Source organism: Podarcis bocagei (genome assembly GCF_964188305.1).
Source record: "Podarcis bocagei genome assembly, chromosome: 7".
NCBI lineage: Eukaryota > Metazoa > Chordata > Lepidosauria > Squamata > Lacertidae > Podarcis > Podarcis bocagei.
The window spans coordinates 44,463,493-44,488,036 of NC_138132.1; the positions used below are offsets into that span (position 1 = coordinate 44,463,493).

Consider the following 24,544-nt stretch of genomic DNA (forward strand, 5'->3'; position numbering starts at 1 on the left):
CTGACAACAGTGTAAAAATATAACACACACTTTCATCTGTTTATTTTTGACATTTGGGGCTGAAACATGGCCGGTTATTCAAGCTGGCAGAGTAATATGTGTCTCTGAAGTAGAGAGAGAAAATCTTCTTCCTCTTATTTTTGAAATAATCTAAGAAATGCAGAGGCATTTCCCATGCCCCAAAATTTAAGTATCCAAACAACTAAAAACCAAGAACATTCATTCATAAATCTATCAGATTTATATAATGATTTATAAGTCTACCTTTTTCCTTGCCATGAAAACACATATTTGTAATTCTTAGCACAAAAATTTCCTTTCATTAATCATGAATAATAGTTGAGATAAAAAAAATCATATTATATAATCTAAGGACTTTGTCACACACATCACACAGTAACGAACTATGGCTAGCCCCAGAGCACCCAATGCTGTCTTTTGAACAACTGTATCTGTAGGACACATGCATATTGAAACCCAGACCAGGACAAACTACTTGTGAGCTGCCATGTGCTACTCTCTGCAGATAGTAATAATTCTCTCCAGACATCATCATTATTGCTGATGATATAAATGATGAGCAGACTTAGAGGCTATGTTCATGAGTGGAAACACATTGTTGAGGAAAGGACTGCTTCATCCTTTTTCCTCTGGCCATTTTCCTCTGGAGATTTTTACCCACTGACAAGGGGAAAGATACAAAATCTACACCTACTGCATATTTTCCAGGTCTTCAAAATCACAAGAAGATATCAAAGGCTCTGCTGATGACTCCATTAACCTTTAGCTCAACCACAAAATATTAGTTGGGACTGTTTGTGTACCCATCAATAAGGGAAGTTTCATTGGGGTTATAAATTTTGGAATCATCTTGGTAGACACACAATAATGCCCACTTTTGTATCTGAACAGCATGCAATTAAAATTGTTTTAAGTCAGAGTAGAATTGATGGGGAAAGTGATAAAGTCAGAAACAATAAACTTTGCAGACTTGAGAATATTATTCATGCTACCAATGTGTTTCGGTGTGGAAGGTGATACACACATTCATCTCTAGCCAGTTGTATATATCCAGTATCACACCCACAATTCTGCACATACTGGCAGACTCTTGGAGTGGCTTTTCACAAAATTCCAGTGGCATATTTAGCATTAATGCATACAAATCTATGGGCATCCATATGATCAATTTCTCTGCAGAGTGCTGACAACTGGAACTCAGGTCACGTAGTGGCTACCATGAAAAGGGTGTAATGGAAACTTGTCCATAACCTTGTAGCAATTATCCCTTCTATTCCGTATCCTTGCTGACTCTCTATATCCAACTTTCAGTGATAGAGACTCATTTCTTATTTCAGCATGATGTCCAATGGAGGAGACAGTGCTATTTTTCTAGAAAAAGATATGCCAGAACTCACCATAAACACCTCCCTTGTTCTCTTATAATGGCAATAGTGCCCACCTGAGAGGTGCCGGAACTGAGTTCCAGTGAGTTCCACCTGAAAAAATGCCCTGGTTCTATGCAACATTAATTATGTTCATTGTAATTCACACTTGGAAGTCAGCACACCTTCTGGTGACATCCTGACAGGTGAGCTGGGAATTTGCTGAACCCTGGGTTAGAACCCGAAGGATGAGAGGTGTGTCAGAAGGAAAATGAATTTATATTGATTAAAATATATTAGTAACTCTGTATTAATGTAATATTTTAATATGGAACTGTATTTTTGAAATATTTTGATTAAGTTGTCTGTTTTTGCTTCAGTTTTCTGAATACTGTTTAGAGATATTTTTAATATATTAAGAGGTATAGAAATTAAATAATCTAATCTAATGTGAGTAGGTATGATATTTTAATTCCTAAAATACAGAGTTAAATATCACACATATTGCACCTAGGATCAATGGAATGGGCATGCATGCAATGTGTTTAAATATTACAGCAATTTTGTGAGGTAAGGTGGAGAGAGGGGCACACAAACTGATTCCCTAACCATGTGTTCTGTTACTCAGTCGTACATTACCAGCATCGTGAGTTTATTAACAGACCCTAGCTGTACTCACCCACCAACCCCTCATTTCCACCCTTGCCATCTTCTACCTCAGTCCTTGACAAACTCTCAAGTGTTGTGCTACCTAATTACAGTCAAACCTCCGTTTACGTAAACTTCTGGTTACGTAAACTTCGGGATGCACGCATGACAAACCCAGAAGTATTTTACGAGGTTTTGCCGCACGCACATGTGCAGAAGCGGTCTGCGCATGCACAGAAGTGGTCCTCAGATTGCAGAAACCTTGGGATCCAACCGGACCTCTAGAACAGATCCTGTCTGCAACCCAAGGTACCATTTACTGAGAAGTGGTGCCTTAATGTGCTGAATCCCCTCCACCTGTGTGATAGAAGATGCACAATGGATAACCAATACTTCCAACTGCATATGGCACCATGTTATATTCTTGGTTTCATAAGTTTCAAAAGTTAAAAATCTTTATTGAAAGGTGATTTGGCCATATAAGTGTTGGATAGACGGTATTTACAGCTGGTATGGAAATATAGCCACTAAACATGGCCCACTGTAAACCAACCACTCTATATCAGTCACCTTGAGATGCCAATTTGCTAACAAGAAAGGGAGAAATAAATATGGTAGGAAATAGTATATAACCTATCCAAAATAAGGAGGAATAAAGATTATGCCTGGAATTCGTCACTATTTGAGAAACATGCAATGCTGTTAGCCGGACCATATATACTGAAGATAAATATAAAAGAGTTTTCTACAGGAACAGCTCTTTGTATACATAAAAAATGACTTATTTTAAATGTGACTGTTATATTTATCTCTTTTCTATGGAATGTTTTTCCAATTAATATAATTCCTCAAGTACTGTATATGGATTTCTGGCATGCACAGAAGAGTTTGCTATATCAATATTGGTATTAACTGCAAATATATATGGTTTCACTAAAATAATGGATGGAATTTGACTATGATCTTTATATTTGTCATCCAACTGCCAAGAAGAGATTGATATGACTAAAAACTCTAGAAAGCAGAAAAACAAAATGATGCACAAATGTCTCCTTCTTACTCTGACAGCCCTCCCCTCCCAAAAAATCCAAAGCAATATGCATACCTGAACTGGAAAGTTTTAAAGTGCATTACAGTTGTGTGTGTTTTGCAATCAATATTTCCACAATAATTGAAATAAGTAATGGACAGGATAAATCCATATTTATATATTGAACACTGAGTGATCAATTCAGTAATATTTATTCCCTTTTCTTTCATAATTGAATAAAAAGGCCAAACAGGATCAATCATTTCAACATACATGATAAATCATCTTAGATAAGATCACACAACAGTGTTTAGAGGAAGGTAGTGAACTGTTTTCACATCAACAAAATTTGTGAGATTATTTTTCTTTTCTTCTATTTGTTTTATTTTGTTGTATGCATTTTCTGTTTTAAGTTCAAATGTGCTAAACTGAATCCACCTTTTACTTATTTCAGCTTAGTACAAATAAGCTGAAGGTTGTTCAAACACAACACTGAAGGTGATTAGTGAATGTCAGCAGTAAGGAGACACCAAAATGTGATACTGAGTATTACTGTACATGCCAAGAGTAACAGCAGACAAAACCCAGCTAGCAAGCACTCCTTTGTCTCTAGATATTTAGACTCAGGGGCCAGATGGAGGACTGCTGCATGTTGGTGGGTCAAAGCAGCTATGAACAATCAGCAAGAGAGTCTTAGTTAGTGCCGGGCCATAGCTGTGAGTGGCTGTACCTGAATGTTTGCTGGGAATGATACATTACTATTACAATAATGTATATGCCTTTCCACTACAGTGGTGCCTCGCAAGACGAAAAGAATTCGTTCTGCGAGTCTTTTCATCTTGCGATGTTTTTCATCTTGCGAAGCACGGTCCGTCGCAACTGCGCCTCTTCAAGCGGCTTTTAAAAAAAAGCGCAAGGCGTTTTCGTCTTGCGAAGCAAGCCCATAGGGAAATTCGTCTAGCAAAGCAACGCAAAAACAGAAAACCCTTTCGTCTAGCGAGTTTTTCGTCTTGCGAGGCATTCGTCTTGCAGGGCACCACTGTAACAAGGTTCAAAGAACAGCAAAACAATAATCAATAATAAACAATTTATTCGGCTTATTATTTGTGTGTGTTGTATTTGTATATTTCACACTGTAATCTGCTTTGTGGAGCAGGCTCATCAAAAATCAGGGTGTAAATTTTTTAAAAAATAAACTTGAAAATTAAAAACCAACTCCTAGGGGCTGAGGTCCCTTCACCCCCCCTAAAATATTAGAGGGAGCTTCCCCCCAAAAGTTGATGGGCATTACCATTCAGATGGTATGTGTGCCCTGCATCATGTGATCAATTATGTGGGTTGGGGCTTACCTGGGCCCCCCAATTATTTTTTTCCAAGTTGGCACCCATGCTTGGATTGCACTATGCACAAACTAAGAGTTATGACCACACATTCCCTGCATCTTTTATTTTTAAAAATATGGAACAGTAGTTCAAAATATCTTGTATTTCAATCAGAGTATTGAACAGCTTTAATACCTCTGAAAGAAGATGGGATATATAAACATCTTAAGACATTTAGTGGAAGAACAGAACAGAAAGAGAGCAGAAAAAGGCAAGGAAAATTCATTTTAAAATGTTAATGTTATGTGTGTATTGTGCCTAGCCAAAAAATATAAGTAATGATGAATGAAATATCATAGAATAGACAGTAATTATTATTTTTCTATTTGGTAATATCAACACTTTTAAAGACTGATCAAAGTAAGAAAAAAACAGCAGTACTATAAGAGCATTATATAGCTTTGTAGACTTCTTTTTCTTTTTTGGAAGATGGAAAATGTTATGACTTTGCTCTAAAAGAAGGGACTTTCAGGTTCAGATTACTTGGACCCTCTTACTGTTTACTCGTCATCCTTTTTTCTGTAAAGTCAGAAGAGAGTTCTCGCAATACTTCAAATAAATAAAATATCCAGCTGCACAAACACTATATATTCAGCTAGATTACTTTGGCTTCTTATGGAATATTTGACTTTCCCCAGAATGTAAATGATTAAAGAGAACCCATCATATGAAACTGATTGGGAAAAGGTTTAAAGCGGTCTGGCACTTTTACAAAGATGGCATGAACAGAAATAAAGACCAGAGTTAGGTAAAGCAGGCCAGCCATTCCTAAAGGTCAGGAAGAAGTATCAATATCACGACACAAAGCACACTTTAAGAAACCTTTTACATATTATTGTTCAGTTGACCTCCAGCTATACAGACAGATGTAAGTTTATGCACCCAAGTGTGTGAAACCATATCATGTCTAAGGGGGAAACCTATTTGGAATTGCTCCTCTGCAAGCTCCAGCTCTTAGGAAATGTAGGAAAATGGAAATTCTTACTGACCATGAATTTTTAGGTTGTGATAGGGATGGATGACTTTTCTCATTAGGGTTGTTCCTCCTGCTGGCCATGACAGGCAGAAGTCATCCTGTCCTCCAGGCCAGCTATGCCTTCAGCCTGTGATGACTGGGGCTAGATCTACCAAGCTATAAAAAAACCACTCTGAAAACGCTCTTTTTGAAAAAGTCGTAAAGCTCACAATGGAAAATATCATTGAGTTGTGATTTCAGCTCTACCACACCATCTGGTGTCACAGTGTTATAACACATTTATAATATTGTAATTTGACCAATTAGGGACGCGGGTGGTGCTGTGGGTTAAACCACAGAGCCCAGGACTTGCCGATCAGAAGGTCGGCGGTTCAAATCCCTGCGACGGGGTGAGCACCCGTTGCTAGGTCCCTGCTCCTGCCAACCTAGCAGCTCGAAAGCACGTCAAAGTGCAAGCAGATAAATAGGTACCACTCAGGTGGGAAGGTAAACGGCATTTCTGTGCACTGCTCTGGTTCACCAGAAGCAGCTTAGTCATGCTGGCCACATGACCCGGAAGCGGTACGTCGGTTCCCTCGGCCAATAAAGCGAGATGAGCGCCGCAACCCCAGAGTTGGTCACAACTGGACCTAATGGTTAGGGGTCCCTTTACCTTTAATTTGACCGATGTAGCTAAGTCCCTGGACTTTTTTTACTCTCTGGAAAAACTTACTTTTCTCTTCAGCTTTTTGCATGTGACTTTTGATTTCTTGAGTATTTGACTAAACATCTTACTTTTGTGAGGACTGAACAACTTTGGTAATATATTATATTTAAGTTACCAAATTACCAATAGTGAAAATATTATACACTAAACCAGGGGGGGAGAACCTGTGGCCCTTCAGTAGTTGCAACTTCCATAAGCCCTGACCATTGGCCATGCAGGCTGGTGATAACAGGAGTTGAAGTCCAAAAACAAAGGAGGGCAGGTTCCCCACTACTTCACTAACACTTTGAAGTTTAATGCAAGCTCTTCCGTACTTGAGATCTGCCTACAAGCTAACTAGAATCAAAATAGTTATACCATTTAGAGCGCATAACTTTAATTACTTCAGTATGAACTGGCATCCTGAACTGCCAGAATACAGCCTCAAAACCACTTCAGTGGTGCCCACTGTGAACAAGGGATTTCAAGATTTCTGCCTCTATTTGGATTGATCCTGGCTGGGGTTTTTTTTAAAAAAAGAAATAACAGTGGTTTAGCCTGCCAGCAGCAGACCCTGTAGGAGGTTTAATAACTGAAACTGCTGTTGCATAAAGCATGATCAAAGATGGTTTGATGACTTGGTCTGTGAGGGAGGATTCAATGTCAAGAGTTTTGTGCTGACACCCAGGCTAAATATGATCCACTGGGGAATTGCTTATGTGCAATTGGCTTTCTCTAGGGTGCAGATCATTTTCTTCCAAGCCAATAATCTCAAGTGTTTCTCTGTTCTTGCTCTTCATTGTTCATTTTAAAGTTTAATTAAAAAAGAAGGTGGAGAACAAGCTGGCATTCAGCTAAGGAAAGGTAAGCATATTGGGTGCCATTCATGAATCTACTGCACCATGTGTTCACTACTTAAGTACTGTCAGCTTTAGTAGGTGGTAGGTAAAGTCATAGGTGTGCTAAAAATGAAAAGGCTGAAAATAATAAAGCAGGATTTTTTAAAAGTATTGCTTCTTAAATCCTCCTTTAAACTATCATTAACATATCTGAGCAATTCTACTGAATCAGGAGATTTGTTTATGGATGATATAAACAAGGTGCCCATGAAGGTTTCTAGGAATTCCCCTGGGCAGGTACGCCCAGAATCTGAGCTTTCATTTAAAAAAAGTATTTAGGATCTATTCAGGACAGTATATCTCACCTTTATCAGTCAGATAAATATTCAGGTGTATCCAAATGTGTATCTCACTTGACCAATCCAGCAAGAAATATATATGCTTTAATCTTCTTACCACCATGGATCTTCTTAGTGGCACTGGGGCATATACATCCAGGCATATTGCTCGAGCATACAATTATTTCACTATACCTATCTAAGGTTAAGAATTTTTTTCTGATTATAATTCATAACTACACAGCAGTAGTAGTGTTATATTCCCATCCACTTGAAAAAAAAAGAACAGCACATCTGTTAAAACTCAAGCACAATGGTTGGCTCTGCACCGAAACAGAAAGTGTAACCCAAGCACCTCAGATTTCTAGCTATTTTTAATGCTAAAGAATTTGAAAATTCCGTTCACTGAAACATCTGCTAAGCTCTTGCAGCCTTAAGATTTGATACTTTTCTGCTTCCCTAGGTGCCAACACAAACAGTTTGTTTTAAGGCAGAACTGTAGCAAGTATATGAAAACAGCTCCAAATTTTAGATGTTATGAAAGTCAATGAGATGCTATGGAGTTAATCATTCATATATTTCAGAGTTGTTGTTGTTGTTTTGCTTTCAAAAAGATGTCAGCATTTATTTTTCTTCTACTCATCCCATCTTTATAGCATCTCCCAAGCATAATGCTATCTGCAGTTCCACCTCTCTCTTCTCTCACATTTCTGATCCACCCCTCAGCAAAGACTCACTTGATATTCACACTGTACACAACATATATGCACAGAATTGCATGACACTGGAAATGCACAACTGTCTATCAAAAAGCAATCAAAGCAAGCTAGAAATGCAGACTCTTTTATTCAGAGTTTCATGGTTATGGTAGCCACTGCTGAAGTTAGCAGTTATGAAAGTTGCTGAAATAAGAAAGTTACAGCAGGATTTCTGAAAATCTAGCACACTTAATAATCCAAAGATGTATAAAATGTAGTTCACTTACCATGGATTTAGTGAAAGGGCGAGCCAAGGTAAACAGCAGGGTAAACAGCCACCAGTTGTGATGAAGGGATGTGTACATCATATTTCCAGGATGCACTGCATTTGATGTCACCCCATGGGGAGAAAGGCGGCGGTTCAGCTCATTGGATAAAAGAATATTGCACAACTTAGACCGGTTGTAGGCCAGCATAGACCAGTATTCCTTCTTTGATGGAGAAAGTGAGTTGAAGTCAAGTTTTCCTGAGTTGTCTTTAATATCCGTGAACCTTTAAAAATAAACAAATAAATAGTTCATCACCTTGCCAACAAAGGTCCATATAGTTAAAGCTATATAGTTAAAGTAGTGATGTATGGAAGTGAGAGCTGGAGCATAAAGAAGGTTGATCGCTGAAGAATTGATGCTTTTGAATTATGGTGCTGGAGGAGACTCTTGAGAGTCCCATGGACTGCAAGAAGATCAAACCTATCCATTCTTAAGGAAATCAGCCCTGAGTGCTCACTGGAAGGACAGATCATGAAGCTGAGACTCCAATACTTTGGCCACCTCATGAGAAGAGAAGACTCCCTGGAAAAGACCCTAATGTTGGGAAAGATCGAGGGCACAAGGAGAAGGGGATGACAGAGGACGAGATGGTTGGACGGTGTTCTCGAAGCTACAAACATGAGTCTGAACAAACTGCGGGAGGCAGTGGAAGACAGGAGTGCCTGGCGACCCCTGATCCATGGGGTCACGAAGAGTTGGATACGACTAAACGACTAAACAACAACAACAACAGTCTTCCTAAATTCTTCTCTTGGTTAGGAAGGACATTTGCTCCACAGACATCAGGAGTATAGTGTTATATATCAAGTAAATTGGTTCATTATAAACTAAAAACTTGCCAACTTCCTAAAAATAGAATGGAAAATGGGTAAGGTCTACAAAATTATGTCCATATCATATGAGGGAGTAGATTTATCCATTCTCTTTCTTTCACTTTCAGCTCTCTACCACCACTGGCATGACCATCCATATGATATTTGACTGTTGCTAAACTCACATAGCTCTGTTGTTGTTGTTTAGTCGTTTAGCTGTGTAAGACATGCCAATTCACCCTGGCTTCCTAAATTAATACAATTGCTTTTTTTTTTTTTACTTAAACACATTTGGATAAAGAAGATATGAATGTATCTATTTAAACCTGCAGAGAGGGCCTGTTTTATTGTGTAATCCATACTGGTTTTAGGCAAAGTAAATAAACAAACAAATAAACAAGCAAGCAAATTAAATGAACAAAGCACACATTGGAAGGATGCAGGAATCTAAAACAAGATTTGCTAACTGTGTGTTACTGAGCCTTAATAAGCCAAATAAAAGCATTAAAGGCTGAATTCATATGACTTTTTGCCAATCATTTCACCAAGGGGTGGGTGTTTTTGTTTCAAAACACACTGTGATAAGACACACCTACTGCTGGATCTTATGAATATCAGAACATATATCTGGTTCTGAAGGAAAGCACATTCTAGGCATACAAAATATTTATTGATCAACTGATGTCTATAGCGGGGTGAGGATAGTGCAACTGGGAAATCATTTTTTAAAAAAACCACCTGGAAAGGCAATCAGATTTATAGAAACACATTTGATTGCCCAAATTGACAAGGTATAGGTACTTTGATTTCTAGACTTACCAAGACCAATAATGGAACACTGGAATGGCACTCCTTGGCATTTTGTAGTAAAGCCTAATGGCATCAGGATGTCAACTATTAACTTACTCGATTCAGAAATGGCCAATTGCATTTTACAAGATCTGACAAGAAAGGATTCCAAGCAGATTCTTGTCTCTTTTTCCTGCTCCCCCTGCCCCCATGATTCAGTCTACATATTTGCATTATGCCTTTGATAGTAACAGGAACCATCTGCATCTCCCCTGTCAATTCACACTCTCGGGGCCTGACTGCTTTTTATCAGTATCAGATTATTATAATTATTATTTTTATGTATTTTTATTATGTATTATTATTATTATTATTATTATTATTATTATTATTATTTATTTAATTTTACTTTTTTTAAAAAAAGTTCAGCATGGCTGTTAGACCACTTTTTAAAAATACAAAAACTAGAAATAGCAGCTAATTTGTTAGGCAGTGTGGGAGAGGTTGGCAAGGGTGGATCTAGGTTCCTCCTTAAAAGGTTCGGCACTTTGACTGCATGGTGGGATTCTGGAGCTTAGAGGCTGTTTTGGCACAGCACCCATCATATATTTGATGGGAAGTCTCCCTGATGGAGTCATGGGCCATTCTTTTTAACTAAAGGCAGTAAAGCCTATCTCTGAGTCCATACATCTTACAGTGAGTGCGGAGAAATTGGAGGAAAGAAGTTGGAGGAAAGAAGGTGGTACAATCCTTTCCAGCTGGTGAGAGTATACAAAGCCCAGAGCAGGTGTGTCCAGTAATAGGGGCATCTTTCCGCTGACTGAAGTTTCATTGCTTGAGAACAGCAGAAATAGTAATATTTTATTTTCAGGGTTGCAATTCTACTACAGGAACTGTTTTCTTGTACTGCCTGATTTCTTCCCTTATAATGAGTTTTCTTTTCTTTCTTTTTTTTTTTTAAAAAAGCACTATAATTGCATTAAGCAGAAATTGTAAATATTTTGAGATCAAAATTTTTGGCTTTTGAAGCAGAGTAACCGAACAGCCTTCATCATTTATCTTCTCCCACTTCTAGTACACAAGTAATGCATACTCTGGAGTTTAAATGCCCAAGTAACTACACATGAGACTTGCTGCTTCTTAAAATCTTTTTAGATTAAAAATTGATGGCTAGAAAGGGGCTGTAACATTGGTTATATGCCATCAATAGCCTTAAAGGTATAAAAGATAAATGTGAACAAAGCCAAAATGAGCTCTGGCGGAGTCTAATGTTTTTAAGTATACCCATGGCATGACTGAGCACAAATCAAAGTAACTAGTTGATGTTTTTTAATTGGGTCTGACAGAGTCATTAAACACCAGCTGTTTGTTTCTTCCTTCCTTCCTTTTTTTTTCTTTTTTAATAATAACAAGGTAGCAAAAAAAACCTGAAGGCTTCTACATGAAAAGGAATTTTTCTAGATAGCCATCTGCCTGTCCTTATATTGTTGGTTTATTAAACTGAATATCAACAAGAAATAAGGGGCAAAAAATAGCAGAAGTGTATGTTTAAACATGGTGCTGCTACTTTCCAAATGTTATGCAGACCTTTCCAAATTTTGTTTCTTGTAGACCTTTCCTGTAGGCTGGAATAAACCTCTAAATTCTGTGCTATGCTGAATCTTTTTTGCTTGCTGCAGTCAGATGAGATCTGGAGAACTCTGGGGAGGCTAGGGTCCTAAAATGCAGCAGTGGCCCTTGTGAGACCAATGCTACTCAGGTTCACAACCCTTGATCTACCCCAAGCACTTAGCATCCTAATCTTGTTAGCTGACTAGTCTATCTATGTAGATGCATATCACCTACTGCAGCTGAAATAGTGTTTTGCTTGTAATGGAAAGCATCTATCAGGTGCAAACACCCCCAACTTGAGGATGCACCACTGTTGTGGCCTCCCTTTGCTTGGTGGCAAGTTATACCTGGACTGGTACTGTCTATCATACCTGAAGTGAAGGGATCAAACATGAGACATGAAATACGGACTAAATGGGTGGGGAAAATGCTTACAGTGCAATTATATGCATGCTCACTGAGCAGCAAGCCCCAATAAGTTCACTGGGGCTTACTTCCAGAAACCAGGCTTCACAACCTATTTCAATAAAGGTAGGTTTGTGAGTCTGTGGCATGAAGGGGGGAAAGAGCCTTGTGGCATTTTAAAGACTAACCAATTTAATATTTAAGGCGACAACATACTATTTAATATTTTCACTTATGGCGCTCACCCTTAATTTTTTGCTTCTTTTGTAAAACATCAGAATCTCAAACTCTAGATGTTGTGGAAATTACAACCCCAAACCCCTTTAAAACTTTATGATAAGGCATAGGGTGTTCATTTAAAGTTCTACTTAGTCCATAGGTCTCTCTCCTTCTTCTTTGGTGTTCCTGGTGGCATAGAGAGCTTATGAGTGACTAGACCTTATGTGGACATTCAACTAAATATGTGGAGTGGGAGTAGTGTGCATGATCTCTGACCCCCTGACCCGAACATTCATCCATACAACATCTGAAAGGAAGAAAAAGAACAGCTCCTCCTCCCAAGACAGAGGCCATTCTTCAAATATTTTTTTCTATCTAAGAAGAGTGGAATGTTGCCATCTCTTGAGGCATTGGGGGAGAAAAATAGTAACCAAAACTGGCTCTGGCATTCTCAGACAGATTGCAAAACACATACACATAATAAGATGTAGTGGCTAACAAGCTCCCTTTGGCATTTCAACACTGTAAAACTAGCAGCCCTTTTCAATGATTATTTTATATGTTTAAGTATGATTTAATGCATGACAAGCCCCCTACAAATGGAAAAGCAATTAGTTGCTTTAGTTGTTAGGTCTGGAATCACACCATTTACTTATTGGGGAATAAGTTTCCATAAACCTTGGCTGATCTTGCTCAATTACGCAATGAATGTTCCAACTTTATGTTGGGTTTTTTTTTTGTTTTTTGGGGCCTTTATTTCATCAAGCTTTAAAGCTTTGCAAAGGCATGAATTTAAGCTGCACATGACACCAAGGGAGGAAGAGGGAGAGAAGAAATAGCTCTGGAGCAAAGTTGTCGTTTGAAAAACTATTGGAGATCAGCGTTATACACAGAGAAACAAGCAGCTGACAATTCAACATAATCTCCCATTAAATAACAGCTCATTTATACATATCCCATTGTGCCCTCCACATCTGGCAAGTGATTGGAGTTGGCAGATTTATTTCTAGTGCTAAACTTGCCTGCCCTGCGGTAGCCTCCCTCTCTTGTAATGGGACTCCGCTACTAGCTTTCACAAACCTGGAGTGATTTGCAAAGATAAGGCCATCCAAGATTTTTTTTTTTTTACCACCTAATTACTAGATGTTTCATGTCTTAACACTAGGGAGGATTGTTATGGACATTTTCAATTGCTTCCTTTCATTTCAGGTGCCATAAATTTAAAATGGTTAAAGTAAATCTATCTGCAGTGTATCATTTAAACCATAAGCCCTTATGTTGGGAAGTGATAAAGGGGTTCAGCCTGACCCTTGGCTGGTCTCTCTTTGGCAGGCCCCAGGGGTTACATTTTAGGGAAACATGATTTTAAAAAAGTAAGCTTCATAGTAGGTCAATAAAATATACCACAGGGTGGAGGGGACAACTTACATACCCTGCATACCCATAATGTGCTTAGCCAATAGCACTATGTTTTAACAAAACAGAAGAAAGGTTTTTAAAATCTGTTAGATATTCTTACAGCTGGGTTGGGGGGGGCACTAGCTTTGTAATAATGTATCAGAGTATACAGTAAACATTTTATCTTTATTTGTTTTTGCCTTTTTACCAAACATTTCCTATATTCAATGTACTGCTACAAATACAGCTAAAATCAGATGGAATTTTCCATATTTTTCTGTCAATTGGACTTCTAGGAGCAGTAGAAAATTGCACTTCTAAGAGCAACTGTGACATTTTAAACTGAAATCTCAATCAAAGAGGCTTGCTTTCAAAATTAAAAGTCCTGGAGACATCACTTCTATTATTACATTGATATGGCTAATGCCTATATTCAACTCCTTATTTTTTGTTGTTTTCAAACAAAGAAAAAACAGAAAGAAGATTGGATTCAGTCTTTAAGACCTTAATTGCATTGTTTCTCCAGTAAGAATAACTGTGCATTCTTCTTTGTATGGCATTGAAGTTGTTGAATGACAAATCAATAAAGGTCATGCCATTCAGATTTAATCAATTATTTTTCCATCTCCTACCAAAATCAATGGCTCAAACAACACAGAAAACCTGCATTCATACTAATATTGTTCAAAAAAGAAGGACTTTACAAATATTAAGAGAGACATATCTCAATGTAACATCCAGTCTCAGTTCTGGATCCTTTACTAAGGATTTAGATTTGTATTCCAGTCTTCCAAAGCATACATAGGACAGGACCCTTAAAAAAATAAAAATAAATTCCTTAGCATAAGTAACAAGCATCCCTCCCCATGCTGTAGCAGAGATGCTTCCCAGGCAGGTGGGGGATGTGGAGCAGCAGCAGGAAGTCACACCCAAAAATCCTAGTGCAGGCTCAGAACATGACACATGACTCCTAGGATCTCAGCCAAGGTTCCTCCATTCTCCATTTTATCTTAAGAATCTTATGAGGTACAATTAGGAGTGACTGAAACAAGGACACTAAGTGAACTTCACAGATGACTAGTGACTTGCATATGAGTACTAAGGTGTAAATTCAGCATCCTATGCCACCATATCAGTTTCAAGTCCTCTAACACACTGATTTCATGGGATGCTCCATTAGTTTTTATTTTTATGTACTGAAGTTCTTATTTGAAAAATGGAAACTTTTGCTTTAATTATTGCCCCTCATTTCCATTATAGGAGAGAAAAACTGACAATGGGGGAGCCATCAATCTATCCTGCTGACCTGGAGCTGGGAATGGGTGTGGGTGTGTGTCAGGGAACTGCCATCAGTGCCGGAGGGAGAGAGCAAAAGCCAGAGGGATTCCAGAGAGCGGTCCAGGGATCGGGAGAAGCAGCCCATGTTCTGGAGAAGAGAATCAGCGTAGCACCAGTGGAGAAGGGGGGCAGATGGGGGAAGCGGCGAGGCGGTCCCATGACTCCTTGCCTGGGACCAGCGGGGAGAGTAGGGGTCCTCCGTTGCCCACACCCTCCTTGCGCAGAAGGCTTTCGCGCAGAGAGAGTAGGAGGAGACTAAGAGTCAAAGAGCTTCTTTGCTGGAAGAAGTTTAAGAAACGCCCACTGACGGATTCTGCCAGCGATTGAGTCAGCCACGGGTGAGTGGCTGTCCGGACAGAAAAGGTTCACTTTGGCAACCCAGCCAGGTGTTTGCACCCAGCCGGGGAGATAAGCACTGGCTTACGCACGAGCAACCCCTAGAACCATTACAGTGTGGAATGATAAATAAAAATTTCAAACATTAAGAATGTCCCAGCATGGTTACTTCTAGCTAAACTCACTTTCCATTTGATCACCAAGAAAATGCTTCAGGACTTTCATAAATCACTTAATAGTTTAAAAATCTCTAAGTGGCATACAGCATGTTCTGAGTCAAAACTCACCTATGTGATTCTGAGGAAACCATCACAACTCTTGCAGGAACTGAGCGACGGAGAACATCTTCAAGAAGCTGAATGAGATAGAAGTGTCCCAAGTGATTCACCTGGAAGGTGGACTCCAGACCATCTTCAGTCAGTTGCCAAGGAGCCAAGAAAGTAGCAGCATTGCAGATCAGCACATGCAGAGACCTTTTTAAAAAACATATATATAATCACCACCAGAGTCACAATCAAGTATGAAAATGGTATAATTAATTACAATGATGAATGTGTGAAGACATTTCCAGTATCTTGTTGGGACCTACTCCTACAGGTTGATATTTTTAATAGCTATAGCCCTTGATTTTTGGATAGTTTCAACTTTTGCTTTTCTTTTTTTTAAAACAGGGTTCTACAATAGCCTTATTTTTGCAAAGCTTTGCAAACTGTTGTAAACCACCCTGAATGCTATGTAGAAGGCAAGGTAAAGATTTCTTGAAATAAATGAATCCATATTAAAGACATTCCTTTATTGGTGAAGAAATGTTTCCATTTTCAAAACATAATTCACTCTGACAATAAAAAGGCTGCCTTGTAGGTAAGTCACTTATAGTTTTCATATGTTGGTAAAACACAGGCACTGAGCTACTTTTCAACCAAAAATCATTTGTTTTCTAAGTAAGGCAATGGGGGCAGGGGGAGATTTGTAGTGTCATAGTCAAATTGTAACACAGATTTCCTACCCACAAGGACTCACATGTTTCCTATATGCACCTATAGTCAGTGGAGCTATGCCGGACACTATCAGGTCTGTTAAGCAGCTACCTGTGTGGATTTAGTCTCAAGGGAATTTGGAGCTGTCATCTCAAATGGATGCTTAGGCTGCAATACTATACACATTTACTAGGAAGTAAAACCCACTGGACTCAATAGAACTTACTTTTGAGTACACATGTATAGGATTGAACTATACATTAGTGTACCAAGGCTTACTGGACAGTTATACGTTTTAGAAGTCCAGTTACAAACAACAGAGGCTGTCTCCACCATCTCATTGTAAAGCACTGCCTTGGTGCTATTCAGGTGCTGTGGATTGTTCTGTATATACAGCACCTGAATAGCACCAAGGCGGTCCTTTGGGGCTGGATGGGTTTGAGTGGATAAGGAGGATTTTATGATGTAGATTTCATCAACTAACATATATCATACCTTGAGGTTATGACCCATAGAAAAATATCTTGTATCCTATAAAAGCCGTCTGTGATGATAACATCATGAAAAGCCCAAAGGTAAATGGAAATAGTAATGTGACTTTTCAATTCTGTGTCAGAGCATGTTTCCTTCAAGTTTTTACTTCTATTGACTTGAGAAGCAGTTCTTTTTTCAGACCACGTCTCCTCCATTTGCAGACAACGTGCATTCCTGTTTATGGAAGGCACAACCTATCCCTAATTTGGAAATAGGTTCACTAATCTCCAAATTCTCAAATTTGAACAAAAACTTTAACACACATACTGATCCCCCCAAAGTGTGATCCCATATTGCTGGGAGGCCCGCAAATATTGCAATCATGTTGTTCTTTTCCACCCAATGCTAACTGCTATAGTTCTCTTTTCCATTGGGAGGGGTTTAAGATCCAAGAGGGAACTGCCCATAGAAATGGCCCTACACACCAGTGTGTATACCGCAGTGTGGGACTGTGTGGCAAGGAAGCAGCTCCCACACCAATGGAGTACATGTGAAAGGAATTGGTCTTCTAAACAAGAAACACATTGGATAGACCCATGCAGGATCTCTTTAAAATGGATAAATTTTGAGAAAATAATTGAAGTTCCTTATTTTCTAACTAACCAACACAACAAAGAATTGAAACAATTGGGGTGGGGTGCTGGCTATGTAATGCAGACCCTTATAAAATTTTGCAACACACAACAATAAGTGGGATCTGCAACAAAATGTTGGGGTATTGGGTGCTCCTGTTCAAGGTTCTGGCCTGTCAGTCATACCCTTCTGCAGAATACTCAATGCCATGAACACTTTCTAGTTTTATGTCCCCTCCTCCCTAAAAACATAGTGTATGTTTCTACTGAGCATACACAGTCCACATTGGGCTGTTTTGGGGTTGATGCCCCACCCTTAGTTTTGTTGTTACTTTTTGCTGATATTGTTATCATTCCACAAACCCTGGATTTCCGCTCCAAAAACCTGTTATGCTTACATATGAGGACTGATAAGAATTCTCCCAAGAATTGGGTTGCAGAGTTTTCCAAACTGTGTGTTGCAACACGTTAGTGTGTCGCACGAATGCTCCATATGCTCCTCCCAGGGCTAGAAAGGGGTTAGTTTAACCTCCGGTTTGCTAGTAAAGCTGAATTACTGTGCCGTGAAATGATGCATGTCACCAACATGAAAAGTTTGGAAGCTCTGGGTTAGTGTGTCAGTGTGTGTAACTATTTACTGCATACCTAACATTTGCAGAGCTTAAGAGTGTTCAAAGCACTCTACAGGCATTGTCTCATTGTAATTCTGCAAGTTGTCAGCATTATTATCCCCAATATTGTACATGAGAGGCCTGAGAGTCCACTTGCTCACTCCACATTGAACATAATGAAACATTTTGATGAGCTTGGTCCTAATAAGTGCTTAATCTAGTACTATTTTGGTGTTCTTTTTAAACGGATTTATACAAATATTTGCATTATTTAAATGGTATCACAACGTGTTCGGAAGAAGACGGAAAGCTGGCATTTTAAACTTCTTAGATGGTTTGTTTTTAATCTCATTTCCCATGTTGGTTACCTACACTATCAGCACCTCTTTTTAACATACTTATTTTAATAACATCTATAAAGGAAGCTATGAGTTGTATACACAGCCTAACTGGTTGCATTCCAAAATGTTAAATTCCCTTGGAAGCAGTTAATGATGAAACAGAGCAACTTCATTGTGACATGTTAGTTTATAAAGTTCAGGAGTGAGATAAGGTTTATTTCAGGTCTATTAAAAAGTGTCAAAACAATCACATACACTTGCCACATTCTTATTTATTTATTTATTCCTGTGGAGTGCTTTTAATCAATGTATTTTGTTTAAAAATTTAGGTCATTATATTGATTGCTATTGCCCTTTGTAATATTCTTCATGGCTTTATTATTTTAAATTAAATTTTTAATTAAAATACTGTGCACACATACCCTTTAAAAATTCTCTCATTAACCATTAAGCTATAAAAACTGCAAAATGCTTACTACTTTATTTGCAGCAAAAGATATTTTAACTATACATATTAAATCATAAATATTTTACATGCTTATCTACCCAACATGCCCCTTATGGCTGGTTAGATCTTGTGCAAAAGCATCAAAGCAAATGTCTTTTGAAAGCCATGTCCCTCTTTTCAAGGCAGATCATGTCCACCTTTATGCTGTTTCAAAATACAAAGAATATTTTATTTGTCTGCTCCAGTGTTTGGGAAAAGAAAAGGAGCCTTAATTGATAGGTCTCTTAACAGTGATTATGCAGCCTAATTTAAAGACACAAAAAAATGAGCACATGCCCTACCGAATCACAGGCCAAAGGTCAATTGAGTCCATCATCTTGTTTCTAAGTAAATGCTCTAAGGCATGAAGGGAACAGTCCTCCCCCACCGTTGGCCCCAGGAATTGGTGTTCAGTAGGATATGTACAATATCTGAAGAACATGCTGGTTTCATTTAGCTTATCACTTCCTCTAACAGCAATCTCACATGGTAATTGTCTATAGCAGCCAAACAGAGTCATGCAAAAACAAGGTATCAGCATGTATGGGGAATCCAATGAGGATTGAGCATGCCCAGGCAACAAGGAATGCAGAGTGCAGAGGAGGGAGGAAACTGGTGGGGGTGGGGTATAGAACAGAGAGAGGTTCCTTATATCAAGTCAGGGTACTGGTTCATCTAGTTCAATGTTTCATGAATCTAAACAAATTCATACGCTCACCGAGGTGCCTTCATTTAGCTAAAAATGACTAAAAAGTAAAAGCCAGCCCAATTGCCAGTGTCAAGTAAAGATCTTCAAATACCTCACAGTGCAAATGAGAATTTCTTTTTCAAAGATATTCCAAAGATGTGTTGAGGCTTCATTAATGGATTGAAAGGCGATCAGCCTATTTGTGAGATCTATGGGTCTGGACTCATGCGGGCCACATGACCCGGAAGCTGTACGCTGGCTCCCTCGGCCAATAAAGCGAGATGAGCTTAGAGTCGGTCACGACTGAACCTAATGGTCAGGGGTCCCTTTATCAGATGGGTCTGGACATCTCATCAGGGAGGAAGCTGCCATATTCACTGAGCCTATAGTACCTCAAAGCAGACCCGTTGAAATGGATGGAGTAAGTTAATCATGCCAATTCATTTCAAAGGGTTCACTCTGAATAGAACTAACATAGGGCTGACTTGCTTAGGCTAGCACAAGAGACTATAGTTTAAAACAGATTGAACAGATTGTACAATGAAATAAAAATTGTCTCTTCCATTTGTACCTGCAATTTGGAAGATCAAAATTTAGATTGCTGCATGGACTCAATTTTTGACAGGTTTCAGGGTTAATTATTTTTCATAATGGTGTGGTCATAAATTGGCTCTGCTCCTTTTGAATAATCCACAATTTCTGTTCCTGTACTGGAATCTCTAGCAAAGTCACAGCCTCAAAAATGGGGCTAAAAAGTCTAATAGGGCTAGGTGTCATCAGCAGCATGATGGGAACTATAAGACTTCCCAGAGCGGAAGCTCCCCAGAGGGGAGCCCCACTCCTGCCAGCCACCACCTATTTATCATTACTTCACAGACAAGAGAACAGTGGAGAGGTTTCCATCTGATCTGAGAAGCCTTCATATGCATTATGTCTCAAGCATCTGGGGATCATGCAAAGTACAGTAAGCAGGGGGGGTGGCAAGAGAGAGGCAGTGCTTATCCCTTTCCTACATACCACTACAAATTGTCATTCAGCCAGTGTGAAAAAGCAAGTGGATTTCCCCACGTCTAGGGTTCAAATTGCAACTGTAGCCAAGAAATACAGCGTGTAAAAACAATGCCCTTTAGCCACACAAAAATCCTGCCTGGACGCTGCTTTTCTTTTAAGATACAAGAGCTCAATTACAAAGTTTACATGTTATCTATAGTTATCCCCTAAGTCACACTAAAAGTTTATAGAAATGTGGATGTTTGCATGCAAAAAGCTGTACATAACTATTGTTGTTTCTCTGTTTACAGTGATTATGCTCAGCTGATAAATACATTTATTTCTAATTATGATGCTGATGTAGTGGTAGGAATTATGATACAGAACCCTCTCCCCGAGTACTTACACATGCTTGGATTTGAATGCTTCAACAAACTCCTGTACACTATGAAGAGATGCAAGGTCTAAGGTTATTGCTTCTACTTTGGCTTTGTGCTAAAATGAGAGAACATGAAGGAAAAAGATAAACAACATCAACTTGTTTGTATCACAATATCATGTTACACCAAAGCGCTTTACAGTTACACATTTAAATTCCCTTGTTCAACATTAGAATCCTGCAATGGACATAAATCAACCTGGAAAGTATAGAAAACAATGCCAAATGCTATGTTCTCAATTTGTAGCACTTTTAAAGACAGACGGATTGTTCTCAGAAGTTGCTGATATTCTGAGGTTAGAGAACCAGGGCAAAACCTCCTGGGAAAAAACTTGATTTGTGAAGCAGGGGTATATTGTGTGATATGTACAGCTGACCAGCCCTTACAATTTGGCAGATGTGTGCTAGATGACTAAAGGAGTCCTTCAGTCTTCTTAGTCCAATGAACCACAAAATAAATAGAACAAGCTGTTTTATTAATATTTATCATTTTGATTTCCCCCCCCAAGTAAATAACAAATTAACCCTAGAAACCAAAATGCATGGACCACACTAATCACAGTATTTGTGCATAAGGAAACAGAACTTGCAAGCAGCCTTAATCAATCCTTATGATGGGTCTATACAGATACTCTAGAATAGGTAAAAGGGAGATGATATAAAAATTGGGAGATGATATATAATGAATAGGAAAAAATGTTTAAGATAACTTTTATTAAGAAACCAGAGGCTTTTCTTTTGGGAATTATGGGATTATCCATTGTAGTGTTCAAGGTTGCATCTGCAGAGGCATCCCCAGTGCTTTTTTTTTTTTAAAAAAAAAAAATATGTTTAGGGGCAATCTCATTTTCCTACTCATATTGAAATACTGCCCCTCAATGAGGCTAAACTTAGATTTACAAAATGTTTACATTCTACATCAAAGAGTATATAATCTTGATTTTTTATTCTTCCAGTAAGTTTTGCCATTTCTGAGTACTCTGAGTACTCTGTTGCCATTCTTCTTTAGTTGGGACGTTTTCTTCTTTCCATCCTTGGGGGAAAATCACTTGAGTGACAGTGGTTCCATACATAAATAATTTTTTGTATTGTCTCGGTAACTCTTATTGCAAAGTGGGTAGAAGAAGCAAGTCTCTTCTATGTCTGTGAGACATTCGCGAGCTTTTTTGCGGAGAAAGTCCTGACCTCCCTGCCAATTTAGATACAGTGACTGAACTAGAGGCCCCTCGACTGACTTCAGGTCCAGTGTTGGACCATTTCGATCGGATACTCCCTGCTGATGTGGATATATTCCTCCAAGTTAGTAGGCCCACCACCTACCTCCTTGATCCGTGCCCATCTTGGCTGATTAGGGAGTGTCCAGATGTTGCGCGGACCCCCCTGGTTGAAATTATCAATTTGTCCCTTGACACGGGAACATTCCCAGGGGAACTGAAGGTAGCAGTAGTGTGTCCACTCTTAAAGAAAACTTCATTAGATCCCTAAGACCTATCCAATTACCGCCCAGTTTCAAATCTTCCATATCTGGGTAAGGTAATTGAGAGAGCGGTTGCTGAACAGCTTGGTAGGTTTCTGGAGGAAACATCAGCTTTAGATCCATTTCAGTCTGGTTTCCGTCCTGGTTTTGGGACCGAGACGGCTCTGGTTGGCCTAACAGATGATCTCTGTAGACAACTGGATCAAGGCGGGTCAGGACTGCTGATCCTTTTAGATTTGTCAGCAGCCTTTGACATGGTCGATCATAATCTTCTGGACTACCGCCTCGCAGACGTGGGGATACAGGGCATAACCCGTAACTGGCTATGCTCTTTTGTCTCTGGTTGGGGACAGAGGGTGGCACTAGGGAGGGAAATGTCGTCGCGCCATTCCTTGCTGTGTGGAGTGCCGCAGGGCGCAATTCTCTCCCCGATGCTTTTTAACATCTTTGTGCGCCCCCTTGCCCAGATTATCCGGAGCTTTGGGCTGGGCTGTCACCAATATGCTGATGACACTCAGCTCTATCTGCTGATGGATGGCAACACCGACTCGGCCCCGAACACACTGACCAGATGCTTGGAAGCTGTGGCTGGATGGTTTCGTGGGAGCCGATTGAAACTAAATCCTTCAAAGACAGAGGTCCTATGGCTGGGTCGGGATAGCATGTGGATGAGAGACCAACTCCCTTCTCTTGCAGGGGCCCAATTAGTGCCATTCCCTTCCGTTAAGAGTTTGGGTGTAATCCTTGACGCCTCCCTTTCCATGGAGGCGCAAGTTACAGCAACAGCCAAGGCGACATTTTTCAACCCTCGCCGCATCAAGCAGTTGGTCCCTTACCTTTCCCGCCCCGACCTGGCCACAGTGATCCATGCGACGGTCATCTCCAGGCTTGACTAATGTAATTCGCTCTACGCGGGGCTGCCCTTGAAGCTGACCCAGAAACTCCAGAGGGTGCAGAATGCTGCAGCGAGGCTCCTCACGGGGACTCTGCCATGGGAGCATATTCACCCAGTGCTTTTCAAACTGCACTGGCTCTCGGTAGAGTACAGGGTCAGATTTAAGGTGCTGCTTTTGACCTTTAAAGCCCTTCACGGCCTAGGACCCTCGTACCTACGGGACCGCCTCGCCCGGTATGCCCCGCGGAGAGCCTCAAGATCCATAAATAGCAACACCCTAGTGGTCCCGGGCCCTAAGGAAGTTAGATTGGCTTCAACCAGAGCCAGGGCCTTTTCAACTCTGGCTCCGGCCTGGTGGAACGCTCTGCCTCATGAGACCAGGGCCCTGCAGGATCTGATTTCTTTCCGCAGGGCCTGTAAGACAGAGTTGTTCCGCCTGGCCTTTGGCTTGGAGCCAATTTGATTCCCTCCTTCTCTTTCTTTTTTCCTTTCCTTCTCCTCCTGCGATGAGGCTACATTTTAATATTTTAATGTTTCAATATTTTAATGTTGTATTTTAATTTTGTTTTTAAGTTGTAATCATTCAACTTGTTTTTATTATTGCTTGTAAGCCGCTCTGAGCCCGGCCTTGGTTGGGGAGGGCGGGGTATAAATAAAAATTATTATTATTATTATTATTATTATTATTATTATTATTATTATTACTCTCCACTCTGGTATATTTCAAAAAAACATAATATGCCTGCTCAGGGTTAGCTATCATCACCAGTCAGAAGCCAGTCTTGGCTAAAATGAAAATACAAGACAAAATATTGACCACCAATGGGTTTCTTTTTTCTTGCCAACTTTCCTTTGCAACAGAGCTTATCTCCTCTCTCTCTGTCTGTCTCTCTCTCACTATAATGCTCTGTTCTCATCTCCAAGGGGAAAATAAAAAATAGTGCTACAAACACAAGGACAGCAAGGGGTCAAAAAACATCAAGTAGTTCAACAGACTAAACCACAAGCTGTTAGTTACTATGCTCTTGGGAACAGTGATTCAAGTCCACACACTATTACTCAGGTAATGCCTTTGCTCTTGGTGTCAGGTTGCAGGTTTCTGCTACTGGCTCCAAAAACAAAAAGGAAGCACCTGTAATATTAGAAATGTGAGGGGGAGGGTTCCAATGCCAACTATTCCTTCACAGGGAGAAATCTGCTGGAATAACTAAGCTGCACTTGAGGGTAGAATAAAAATATTGAAATACAATTAATGGACAATTGTGATATACAGATGACAAATACAAGCTATGAATATGGGTTTCTAGTCAGTTCT

At 39.5% G+C, this 24,544-nt stretch overlaps 1 protein-coding gene across 1 annotated transcript in view; it reads right to left on the bottom strand.

The window, feature by feature from the left end:
- WWOX (WW domain containing oxidoreductase) overlaps window positions 1-24,544 on the bottom strand; it is a 559,261-nt gene that overhangs the window by 413,043 nt on the left and 121,674 nt on the right. The window contains exons 6-8 of the mRNA XM_081202721.1: window positions 20,825-20,913; window positions 15,506-15,691; window positions 8,269-8,533 (exon numbers count right to left, since the gene is read on the bottom strand). Of these exons, the coding sequence (XP_081058847.1) occupies window positions 8,269-8,533; window positions 15,506-15,691; window positions 20,825-20,913 (540 nt within the window). The remainder of the gene's footprint in view (window positions 1-8,268; window positions 8,534-15,505; window positions 15,692-20,824; window positions 20,914-24,544) is intronic.